At 36.8% G+C, this 12,977-nt stretch overlaps 2 protein-coding genes and 1 pseudogene across 2 annotated transcripts; 1 reads left to right on the top strand and 2 right to left on the bottom strand.

Annotated features, from left to right (window-relative positions):
- The first annotated feature begins 529 nt into the window (after positions 1–529).
- LOC114736122 (18.5 kDa class I heat shock protein-like) lies at positions 530–1,293 on the top strand. The gene has a single exon (XM_028923894.1). The coding sequence runs from the start codon at positions 530–532 to the stop codon at positions 1,007–1,009; it is 480 nt and encodes a 159-aa protein (XP_028779727.1). The 3' UTR covers positions 1,010–1,293.
- Positions 1,294–2,145: 852 nt separating this feature from the next.
- Positions 2,146–2,923, bottom strand: LOC114736130 (18.1 kDa class I heat shock protein). The gene has a single exon (XM_028923904.1). The coding sequence runs from the start codon at positions 2,813–2,815 to the stop codon at positions 2,351–2,353; it is 465 nt and encodes a 154-aa protein (XP_028779737.1). The 5' UTR covers positions 2,816–2,923; the 3' UTR covers positions 2,146–2,350.
- A 1,807-nt stretch (positions 2,924–4,730) lies between these two features.
- On the bottom strand, positions 4,731–7,213 carry LOC114736145 (uncharacterized; annotated as a pseudogene).
- Between the last annotated feature and the right edge of the window lie 5,764 nt (positions 7,214–12,977).

The following is a 12,977-nucleotide window of genomic DNA, read 5'->3' on the forward strand; positions in this document are numbered from 1 at the left end:
TTTATAAGTTTTTGACTTTTTTCTGTATGGGTTATATAATATTTTTAGGGGATATTTATATCAATTATTGTTCTGATCCGTCCTATGAACACTGTAGTTTAAAGAAGATTTTTATCAAAAGGCCGCATCTGTTTCAGTTAACCAACATTCAATTTTTGATATTGGCCAACTTAACGTAAAAATGAAGCTGCCCATGAATTTTCTTCTCCATTCATCGTTTTCTGAAATATAATAATAAAAATTAAATTTATACAATCGTTGTGCATTGTGTAGTTCAGCGCAGAGAGCCAATGCCACGAGTCCACTCAAAGTCCCACAGAAATGACACGTCATATATTAATATTGAGGGAGCGGAGCGACAGCTCATGGCTTATGCATACGTGTCATTGTGTTGTACAAGTGTGAATCCACCGAAAATCCGGGTTCATCCTAGATGCTTCTTTCCCTGCCCTATATACGATACAATCTCCCTTTCCCCTTTTCATCCGCACAGGTATTCCGCAGACTAAACAGAATATCGATTCCAAGTATGTCGCTCATCCCAAGCTTCTTTGGCAATCGACGAAGCAACATTTTCGATCCTTTCTCTCTGGACCTGTGGGATCCCCTTGAGGGCTTCTCATTCCCCGGCACGGTGGCCAACCTGCCGTCCTCTGCTCGGGAAACCAGTGCCATAGCCGGTACCCGCGTGGACTGGAAGGAAACACCAGAGTGTCACATATTCAAGGCTGACCTTCCGGGGCTGAGGAAGGAGGACGTGAAGGTGGAGGTGGAAGATGGAAGGGTTCTGCAGATCAGTGGGGAGAGAAGCAGAGAGCAGGAGCACAAGGACGACAGGTGGCACCGCGTTGAGAGGAGCACTGGCAAGTTCATGAGAAGATTCAGGTTGCCTGAGAACTCTAAGATGGAGGGGGTCAAGGCTTCTATGGAAAATGGGGTGCTCACTGTCACTGTGCCTAAGCAGGAAGAGAAGAAACCTGAGGTCAAGCCCATCCAAATCACTGGCTAATGCTTCTATACATGCTTCTCCCTTGCCTGGGTCCCTAAGGGTGAGAGCTATCTGCTGCAGTGTTTCCGTTCGGAACTGCGTTTTTTTTTTTTTCTAAATTTGTTTTTGGCTTAATGCAATGTCATCAAGCAATGTTTGGCGTCTATAAAGCGTGCGCAAGTGGTTTTTGTTCAACGTCTATGATATAAAATTACTGCAGTTTCTCAGTTTTTGCCCCAGAAAATCGGTGATCCTTCACTTGGTACGGCGGATAAAGTAATTCCAGTGCACTTTTCTCCTCCGGAATAAAATAAATCAACAATCATCCCCAAAAGGAAAAACCTGTAACTTCATACCTCTACCTCTGCATTAAATGAAAACGATAGGAGAGTAAACAACACACATTTGACTCTACATTTTAGTTCTGTAAGAACATCTTTCTTTCAGGAAATACACCTGATTTCTTCTATTCCAGGTGGCCTTAAACCATTCTTATATTCTTCAGCATTGCGGCTTCGATCCAGTCGAAGCCCCTTTGCATCAGAAAAAACAATAACTCATAACAGAGCAGTATTCCTTTCCCTCTCTGCATGACGCAAAAATGAAAGAAAAACAGTTGACATTTTAATGTCGAGATCAGCTATCTAAACAATGCGCTTTTATAGCTAGATGATTCCTCGTGGAATATTTAATATAGCTCTCAACACATGGAATGTACATGATTTTTAGCATTCTTCTATCCCAGGTGGCCCTGGCTATTTTAATATTCTTCAGTACTGTGGCTGTCTAATTGAAGACGTCTCGCACAAGAAGAACAATATATGGGCACGACTCATAAGTAACACGTACAATGTAACGTTCCTTATAGTCCACAGACAGATGTGATCATATATCGCAACAAGACGGTAATGGTAAAAGAGGAATAGATTCAAGGTGTGAAAATGTGGCATCGACAACACATCAGAATCACACATTTATCTACGGAAAAGTAGAGATCGATCGATATAACAGGGGACACTTCTAACGTCAGATTGCTCTGTGATCATTTTCTAGTTAATTCAGATTTGCTCGTAACTGCAATCGGATCCTTCCGTAACGAATTTTAAATGACATTCCAGGAAGCAAAAGCATAGTAATCATTAAAACATGCAGTCAGATAGTCTAAATTGCATAGCGGAGTTCGCAATTCATTCCACACTAGGGCTTTTACATCGTGATCCCCGACACCAGAGTCTCACACCAAGGGGAAAAAAAAGAAGAAGACATAGCTTCTCATCACACAGACAATTATTTCCCATATAAGACCCTAACCATAGCCATTGCTAGTTTGTACAGAGAACAAAAGAGACAGCACCTGAGATTTTAACCAGAAATTTCAATGAACCGGACGTCCGGCTCCTTCACTCCTTTCCTGGGCACAGTCACAGTGAGCACGCCGTTCTCCATCGCAGCCTTGACCTGATCAACTTTAGCATCCTCTGGAAGCCTGAACCTCCTGGAGAAGCTGCCACTGCTGCGCTCAATCCGATGCCAGGTGTCGGTTTTCTCCTCCTGTTCCCGGTTCCTTCGCCCGCTGATCTGAAGAATCTTCCCTTCTTCAATCTCCACCTTCACTTCATCCTTCTTCATACCAGGCACGTCGGCTTTGAACACGTGAGCCGCAGGAGTCTCCTTCCAATCCACTTCAGCGTGAGCAAAGGACGACATCTCAGAGGGGAAGCCAGAGAGGGGAAGAGTGGGCCATCCTTCGAAAGGGTCCCACGCATGCAGTGAGAATGGATCGACGGTGTTTGGTCGACGGCCAAACCAGCTTGGAATCAACGACATGGTTGTTGATTGCAGACGCAAAACGCAGAATTCAGAGAAAGGGGGAAGCCGATATTGACTGGAGAGAGTGAGTGGAGAAGGCAGAATATGGAGCGAGGGTTGTTCATGATCGTTCGAGAAGGTTCTCTTTTGGACCGTTGGGATTGCACGAGGTCAGGTCCGTGTGCATCATCAGATCATCTGAAACGTGCGTTGACATCCGTTATGAATTTGGAAGTGATGCTTATACTTACCGGCCACGCATAAAGCATCCAAGGACTCAGATTTTCAGGCCTGCGTTTTTTTTTTTACTTTAAATTAAATTTTTTTGCCAACTTAAATTAAATGATTTTATTACCCTCTCCATCCCTTATTATAAATAATTATCAGAATCACATTAGTTAAATTAATTAAAAGACTAGTTCAAAATTTTAAAAAAAGGAATTATTTCTTATATCTAGAGGTATTATTATGAGAGAGTTGGTTTTTTTTTTATAAAAAATAACAGGAAATGCTCTTGGGAAATGAAATCTAAAAAATAGTCGTGCTAATCATGTTTTGAAAATAGTATGCGAGGTTAAAATATTTATATTTTATATGAATATAAATTATATAGAAATAATTAGTCAATGTAAATCATTAAAATTTGATTTAAATTATCTAAGAGCAGAGCATTTCTTTGGCCGCCATATTTTCTGTCACTATTGGCCATAAAGTATTTCATATTAAAAGCTAGTTGACTAATTTAAACAGATTAAAAAGATTAGTTAAATTAATTATTTATAATAAATGTATTTTATTTTTTTTAAAATATCCTTACTAATCACTTATTAGTTAAAATTATTATTTGATAAAATATTTAACATATGTAATTACTATAAAAATTATTTTAAAAATATATAAATATAAGAGATAAAGTGAATTAAGAATTTATACTTATGATTAAATGGAAAGTTAAGTCATCATATTAAGGCGTGAAGCTAGTAATTCATAGCAGTACCCAATAAAAAAGAATGATAATTCCGGCAAAATAAAAATAGCAATAAAGTCAACTGCACATGGGGTTCACAAAAGAAAGCACTAGCATGAGTCGCCACATAAACCAAAAAAGCAAGAGGGAAAAAAGCATCAACAATGAACATTGAACCATGGAACTAAATGAGAATGGTGGGTTGAAAACCCGTTCCATAAAACTCGTTCTCGTGTTATACGACTCAAGCCTAATTGATTGTTTTAGTCATAGAAGTAAAGATCAGAGATTCATGTCGAACAGCGAGACTACAAATATCGCCAATCGACGCGGAAACTTGCTCATTCTGGACCCGAATCGACATTGTTCTCCTCCCCTCCCCCCCGGGGGGGGGGGGTTTGCCCTGAAAGAAATGTCATCGTCCGTTTCATAAGTTTTCCTTTCCATAGCCTCCACTAAACATTTCTCTGGATGTGTTTGAAAGCTTAGCATGAGATGGAATAGAGTGGGAGATGATGAAATGAAATGGATGGCTCCCTTCTAATATTTATTACTTTCATACGCACGCCATCATACACGTATTGTTAGACTATATGGTAGATCAAAAATCACAAGCATTGCAAGACTAGATCTGATTTTTATTGTGGCTTAAATCTCATTTCTATTAGATATAAACTCTCCCTTTTTAATTCATTCTATCTATTTAGGCTCTGTTTTTTTCTTCACTGTTCTTCTCTTGATACCTTTGTATTGTAGGGTGGTTTTAATTTCTTTACCGTTGGTTTTACTCCTAGGACTCTATCCAGAACCTTTGTATTTTATTCATTTTGCTGTTAAGATTGCTTGTCCTTTTTTCAAAAAACATTCTGTGTTTTCGTGATCAACCATGCACTAGAAAAAGTAAAGGAATTTAAGTTTCAAAATTTATAGCTCATCTAAACTTTGACCATGCATCATATGAGCTGACGGTCTATTTACAACAGGTAAAAAAGAGAGAAGAAAAATTGGGTTGACAGATTTACAGGTCGTCGTCGCTATCACTGGGACTTGAATCATCCACGTTAATTGCTGCCACTTTTGAAGTGCTAATCCTAAAAGAAGCCGAACGAATCTTAAACGGCAATTTGGGATTGCTTTGGACCACCCCACAGTCGGGTTCCCCTTTCCCTTCCTCTTTCTTCAGATCGCTAGGAGGCAAAAAGCAATCCATGGACAGTCCCTTGATGTTGAAATCCACTTCTTCAATCTCCCAAGCTTCTTCCATTCTCGTCCTCGAATGGCTTTCCGGTCCTTCCCCAAACCTAAACAAGGACACACAACTCTTCCCTGCGTGTGCTATCTTTATGCCATCTACATTTCTATAATCTTGTATCACAGATTCCATGGTGGTTTCCCAGAATATGCCGTCGTTTCCAGAGGATTTGATTCTGAGTAGGTGGGAGTCTTCTAGTTGTACCAACAGGCCAGTTCTTTGGCTGAAGTAGCCCCACATAGTGTGGCGTATTATCTCTACATTGCTGCTACTTCTTGCTCGAAGTGCTGAGGATTCGGCTTCCATTTTTAATATGAAACAGTCTTCGCTGTTCACTGTCTTCTCACCTATGCATATGGAGTTCATAAACAGGTTGGCCGTCGACCTTGGATCAAGACCCTGCTCAAAACGCCAGAAAGAAATAGTTCATTTTACAATTCATAAGGAGCCAGGAGCTGGTCGTAGTAATGTACGAGTTTGACTCTATCGACATCATATGTATTGATATATATTATATACTATTATGCTATTTCATTTGGGCTAATTAGTTACAGGTCTAGTACATAAAAGCCCGGTATGAACATTTACGTTTTAAAGTCTAAAGGAGGAAGAGTACAGGCTGTCACTACAGCTCAAATGGAATAATATGTCAACACCTTGATAAAAAGAAAGATATTGTTTGACTTTAAAGGAAGAAATTCAAATCCGCAATCCCCTCTTATTAGTTGACTTTTCTTTATCTAATTGTAGAACTTCGTTAGAGGGCTTCACCCAACAAGTGCAAATTTCTAAGGGACTAGAAGGAAAGTAGGTCAATTTTTTCTTATAGCCCGTGTCGTCTTCTTTCGTTTTCTTCCCCCCAAAACTAGCTTAAGGCGCGTTAGGGAATAGGCCGACCGCATTACCAAGTTCAAACCCTTTCTTTTGTCCAGACTTCAGATTATGGAAACAGGGAAGCCCCATCAATTAGAGAGTGGAAAGACCATTTGTGAAAACACTATAGACGAAGATAGGATGTAGTGAATCCAAACAATAGCCAGCCTTAATGAGCGTTGTAACGTATTTTAAGGCCTTTTGTTCCCCCCCCCCCCCCGGGGGGGTGGCAGGGGCGGGAGCCACGCAAACACAGTAGGGAACTTATCGGTTTAAAAAAAGTGGATTCAAACAGATTCCAACGCGGATAAGCTTGACTTAGCAGAACCTATAACATTAATTCAAGGAGAAAAAGGACTTTTGACCGTACTAATCTTGGTCTTTGACATGAAAAATTATCCAACATGCCGAACACAAATGCATCCAGTAATGTCAGTGCTATATCTGTTACCTGTAGGAAGCGCCTAAGAGGTCTGGGTGGGCCGCGAGAAGCATGAGAGTGATGCCAAGGGGTTTGCCTCCATGCCACATTGCCGTCGCTCCCGGCGCTGATCTTGTAGCCGGAAACCACCAGCTCCAAGCACCATAGCTCCGGCCGCTTCTGCCACACCACGAACCCTCCCATCTCCGCCGGTGTCTGTGCCTTCTTACCTTCACCATCTTCTTTACACCATTTCCGTTCCCTTCTCCTGCGCCAAACTCCGACGTTCCCATTCTAACTTGCCCCATCGCGTACATGCTCTCTATCGAATTCAACGCATGCTCTCCTCCCACCGCCGCCACATATTGTTTAACTATGTATTTCGCCATGGACGCCTCCTGCGCACGCAGATTAAACAAATTTAGGTAAACATAAAAATTTGGGGTTTCCTTTTCCAGGACAATCAACGATCGATTTCTAATTCATTACTTACAATATGCAGGTCTTTAATGTTACGACTGATAGTCTGGCTCTCGGGGTTGATAGGGAAAGGGATTAAAGGAGCTCCGACGACGCCCAACAAAAGTTGGATCTCCGTGTTGCGGCCACCATGAGCGTAGAGCGCCGCGGATGATCGGGAATCAATATTTGGCTTCATCCAGGACATCATGTTCTGCCAGGCTCTGGCAGTTGCGGTCTTGGTGGTGAAAATTTCTTCAGGGATTGGGACCTCGAGAACCGTCTCGAGCGCATCCTCGCGATCCAGATTAGGGCACAGCTTCTTCATGAGAGAAGCTTAAGAGAGATCTTGGGGATTTAGGCAAAGGGTGTAATGGGCCACAGAGGCGAGCAAGAAAGTTTGAAGAAGAGAGAAAGAGGGAAGTGGGAGATGAAGAGGTTAGTACCAACCGGATATGGGTCCCCTCCGTAACGTGGTGTGCTTTGTGTGTGTCGTGATGGCACGCCTCTCTCTTCTTAAAGTAAACTCCGCAGCAAAAATGCGAAATCTTTATTTGGTATTTAAAATTAAAATTCTTTTTTAAAATTAAAATTCGTTTATGGGATATTTAGGCTGAGATATCTATGACTTGAATTAGGGGATTCTTAAATATATAGCCGTCCAAGGCCAAAAGAGGAATTTAACATCGGTATTCTGGGAATCTGTTAATTTGATTTATTTTTTAATTAGATTTAAAATGTCACACTAATGACCAAAATATGATATTGATTTGAAATAGATATGAGAATCTTATATTTATCCATGCAAATTTTATATTATGTGTAAATATTCATTAGGTGTATTTGTTTTTACATCACCATATATACATTAACTAATAAGTAATAACTATATATGGCCTCCCTCAGTCCCTCTTCCTACAAATATACAAACACGATAAATATTGAAGAATAATAAATTTATTAAAAATTTTATGTTTTGCACTGGCATTAATTAAATTGCGTTAAATTCAACGATCTTGAATTGAATTAAAAGTGGGGCCACAGTACATGTGGAAATGGAGAGCCAGAGAATGTTCAGGACTAAGTGACTAACTCAGGCACCCAGCTAAGTCGCAATTCCATGTTAAATTTAGTTTTATTAAACGAAAAAACAGCGGCATACCCCTTTCAAGTTAAAAATAAAAAATAAAAGCGAAAATCAACTGGGGAGATAATTTACTTAGATATTTTAAAACTGAATGATATTATTGAAGAGAAACTTTGTGGATAAAGTATACTGATATTATTAATAGATCCTCAAAACATTTAAATCTGGACATCCGTTAAAATAATAATTAAATAATGCAAGCTAACATATTAGATATGTAATCTTACACTTAATTTCAATTAAATTTAATAAAACACTGGGTATAACTAATTGTTTCATGCAGATCGTGTTTCAACTTATGCCCGTTTTATTTTGACGCACGCTGTGTTTTGCGGAAATTTTTACTTCTCTTATTTTACGGGCCTTAACGAATTATTGTTTGATTGATATTTATTATAGTGTGAAAAAAAGTGTGTGATTATTAATTATAGTGTTTGTGTAAAAATTGATCTAAATGATTTTAAATTTTGAATCCGTCAGGCTGATTTAGATAGCACTGAAATGTCATGACGAAGTGTTTTGTGTGTGTGTGTGTGTGTGTGTGTGTGTGTGTGTTAGATAAAGGTAATTTAGTGGAATAAAATTTTTTGGGAGTGCATGGCACGAAGCATGTGATGATAGGTTAACTCCTAAGAGAGGGATAATCATTAGTTTAATCATTTAACCAATCCCTTTACTTCATGAACCATGAACTAAGGGAGGAAAAAAACCGATATATACTACCTCCAATCCTAATTATAAGACCTTATTTACAGATTACAAATAACATCTTATAATTAAAACCGGAGATAGTAATACCGAGAAAGAAAAACAAAGAGAAGACCAACATTGGAAGGCGACAATAGGAGGGCATGGGATTGGGTTATTAGGATGAGCTAACAGGTGACGACACAGCCACATGAAGAATGAATCTACGGATATGTCTGTGATGTGCAGGGGAGATTTGGCATGCTTCCTTATACTGTGAATCTAAACGTTGGATTAACCAAACTGGGGGATGATTATTGGAGCGACACGTATCCAATTCCGATTCGGCTGTGCATCCAACGCTTTTTTTCTCCACAAAATAATACTGTGTCGTCCCCAATAATGTCCTCCACGTTCTCTCCTTTGTCCCCAAACCAACCCTCCCTCCGCTTAATATATATATATATATATAGACACACACGCACACACCCTGCTAATTAATTAGTCTTTATTTATTTGTCACAGTGGCGACCGGGTAATTATCTTCTTTGTTTACACTTACCAACTTCTTCATAATTCGTTTATTCATTTTTTTTTTATATTTGTGATCATATATGTTGTCTTCCTCCAAACCTACCCTCCCCAGGTTCCTCCCATACACTATTGTCATCTTGTTTAATTAGTTCGAATCTCCACACAGTATACATCCTTTCCTTTGTGTGTGTGTGTAAGTATATTCATCAAATTCAGCAATATTATAGTTATCACGGTCAAGACATTCATAATGAAAATGACAATGCAAGAAAAGAAAATGCTATGCGCATTTCATGACCTTTTGAACTCTTGCTTGCTTGTTTTCTATGTGACGGCATCCACATTAATGAATATATATACCATCGAATGAGACTCTCTGGAAAATATTTTTTTTCTCTTAATATTCATATGAATTCGAAGTTAAGATAAGTAAAGTCTGTTAGCTGGTCATTAAAGTCTCGTTTTCCTTTGTGTATGTTGGTCGAATTAAGCAATCTTATGGTTATCGCGGCCAAGAAAATGAGAATGCAAGAAAACAAAATTCCATGCATTAGATGACTTGTTGAACTTACTTCCTTGTTTTCCATGTAAAGGCATTTATATTAATGGCTTCCTCCGACCCACGGAGTTGACTCATATATCCATCGCTCACCCAATATTACTAGAAAAAGAAAACATATATACAAAAGAACCATATATATATATTAATGGAATATATATATATATTAATAGCGCCGAATCCAGTTGTTATCATATGGCAGATGTGATAGCTCCGAAACAAATGAGTGATTAAGGGAAATGAAAGAGAAAAGTGAGGAAATGATGAAAAAGATGATAATTACGCCTGAAATGGATGAGGGAGGAGGAGGAATGTACATGAAGTGATTCAGAAGGCGACGGTCGCACGTGCGAGCCACGTGAAGCAAGAAGATTAGAATGCACGTCATTAATTCAGAGTAAGCAGCGCTAATGGCGGCGAGTTAGCGCAGCAACGCCTGCCCTGCCCTGCCCTGCCCTGACCCTCTAACTAAAACTAAACTGCCTTCTGCTTCCGGCTTTTTAATATTTTTTTTTATCATTATATATTAGTCAATTAATCACAGGATTCTGATGGCATCCTCATCCCATGTTCCAAAGCAGCCTTCTGTCTTCTTCTGTTTGCTCATCATGCAACAAACACACAAAATTTAACGTTAATCCATATATATGTGAGGTTCCTGATTCTAACCTCATGGACAAACAAAATTATTAAGGAATTGATATTTGATTACATAAAATTTGGGAATTCTAATCTTGTGAGTAAGACAAGTATATTTTGTTTTTCATGTTCATCTTCATAAAAAGTATTTATAATATTTGTTTTAATATCACCATATGAATGAATGTAAGTTGTTTGTGGGGGAATGATGAGGGTTTAGGGACCAATCACGTGGGCATTCAATCATAATTTTGTCCTTTATTATGCATTGTATGGAACTTCCTTTATAAGATAAAATGATAAATGATAAATCATTTTCGTGGGAGTTTTTTTCCTTTTAATTAACAAGGAATCTCGCGGCGCCTGTATGTCATCATTCATATCCATAATTCACCTTAATTTTAAATTGGATTCCCAAACTATTTTGTTTTGTTTTTTCTTTTTTAATAATCCCTAACTTCTATTTCTCTTAAAATGACAAAAGAGCATTTTGCGTTACGATAACAAAAAGTATGCCAGCATCATGCTCCCTCAATTATAAACGACAAAAATACTATGCGAAGATCAAAATGACGGACAGGGCTCAGGACCGATTAGCTCTTAACGTTTAGCCGCTTAGGATGGCTAGTGACATGGTCCTTTTTTGGATCGTTGCTGAAAGGAGAGAAATAACTAATACTCCTTCCTATTTTAATGCAAGAATTAATTTGGGGTTTGATTTGCTTCTAAATATAAAATGTTAATCCTTTTTCTTCTATCATATTCATCATTTTCCCCAAACAATTAATATAACTTATAAATTAGTATATATCTCATTTATTATAGTTCACTAATTTATTTGACATTCTTAATCTATCTAAATTATTTAAATAACTTTTATATTAGAGTAAAATATTCTGATCATCCTTCTATTTCGTCTTAATTACACAGGTCTTCCTTTTATTTTGAAAACATACGTTTTAGTATAGACTATTAACACAGTTAAAAAATATTCTGAAAAGATTCCTTAAATATATTTTTAATTAAAAAATATATTAGAATTAACCTTATTTACTACTTTACCTCTCATTATATTAAATCTCTAATTTATTTTTTAACATTAATATTTATTAATGGTCTATTTAATATTTTTACTAAATCTATTAAATTAAGATATAACTTTATAACTTCACTAAAAATACATATGGTCCCAAAGCATTTTCAACTAATATATATTTAAAAGATTACATCACAAATAAATTTTAATAAATAAGCAAATTAAACGTTTAATTTTTTTTGTAAAAAAATGTGTATTTATACAATTAATTAAATTTTAATATGGTAAGTGATTTAATAGTATTAAAATATTAAAATATACGTTAAAATTAATTTTCAATTTCAAATAAAGATATGCCATATGTGATTAAATGATGATTATTATGAAATATTGTGTTAAGAGGTGCATTTTGATCAAAGTAACATGTTAACTTTATGATTTAACGGTCAACTAGTGATTGAGTAAATAAAAGTTGAATATCAAAACTAGGATGGAGGTTTAACAAGCATGTATTTTGATTGTAAGGAAGGCACATATAGGTTTTCAAAATAAAAAGATCTTTGTAATTTAAGTAAACACCATAAAAGGATACTGAGATTGCAATAGTACAGGTTTAACAAACATGTATTTTGATTTTAAGGGAGGTACATATAAGTTTTCAAAATAAAAAGAAGATTTTTGTAATTTAAGTAAACGCCATAAAAGGATATTGAGATTGTGTGGGTACTGTGTATAGGTTTAACAAACATGTATTTTGATTTTAAAAGAGGTGTATATAGGTTTTCAAAATAAAAAGAAGATCTTTGTAATTTAAGTAAACACCATAAAAGGATATTGAGATTGTGTGGGTACTGTGTAGGCGGAGAAGGAGATGAGATGGTGTGAGGACTCCTGCTTTTAACCAAAGAAGAAGAGAAGGATAAGGTTACAAATTTATAGGTGACAAATAAATCAAAGATAGTTGAATAGGTAACATCTTAGTGAAAAGTTACTGTATCTTATAAAATCAAACTCAACTAATCATTCGAGCTGTTCAAGGGACAAGATGGGACTAGACCAGTCTTGCCCGATGAACAAGGACAACATGGGAAATCTATCCTTGTCCTATTTCATCCCAATGTTATCCTAATCCTAGTCAAAACGATACGAGACCAGGACGTTCCTTGTTTTTTTGTAAAACATTTTTTGCCTTATGGTTAGACCTATTGCAATAGGTTTTGATTTTTTTTTTTTGGCTATCTTTAGTTCGTTGGGCTTAATCCTTTTGAAAGAAATTTTTTACTTTTTTTAGACTTAGTCCTCTTAAACAATAGTCCAAATAAATAATACTCCCCTCGTTTCTTATTATAAGCAACATAGGACTCCATTATGTAAATCAAAAAGTTAGTTAGAAATAATAAATAAGTAAAAATTAAAAATCTTTCTCCAAAATACTCTTATTTATGGGAGAGAGAGTATAAGAAAGATAATAAGAAAATTATTATAATAAAGTGAATTATGAAAGAGAGAAACTGTGTGATGAAGAGAGATGATGGTTTGAAAAATAAGACAATAAATATATTAAATATTGAAATAAGTAATTAATGGGAACAAAATAGGAAATTCG

Source organism: Neltuma alba, unplaced genomic scaffold, assembly GCF_004799145.2.
Source record: "Neltuma alba isolate B1F8T4 unplaced genomic scaffold, ASM479914v2 tig00013313_pilon, whole genome shotgun sequence".
In the NCBI taxonomy this organism is placed as follows: domain Eukaryota; kingdom Viridiplantae; phylum Streptophyta; class Magnoliopsida; order Fabales; family Fabaceae; genus Neltuma; species Neltuma alba.

Bases quoted from the DNA above. Each gene is read 5' to 3' on its own strand.
- LOC114736122 (XM_028923894.1), top strand. From the start codon at position 530: ATGTCGCTCATCCCAAGCTTCTTTGGCAATCGACGAAGCAACATTTTC.
- LOC114736130 (XM_028923904.1), bottom strand. From the start codon at position 2,815: ATGTCGTTGATTCCAAGCTGGTTTGGCCGTCGACCAAACACCGTCGAT.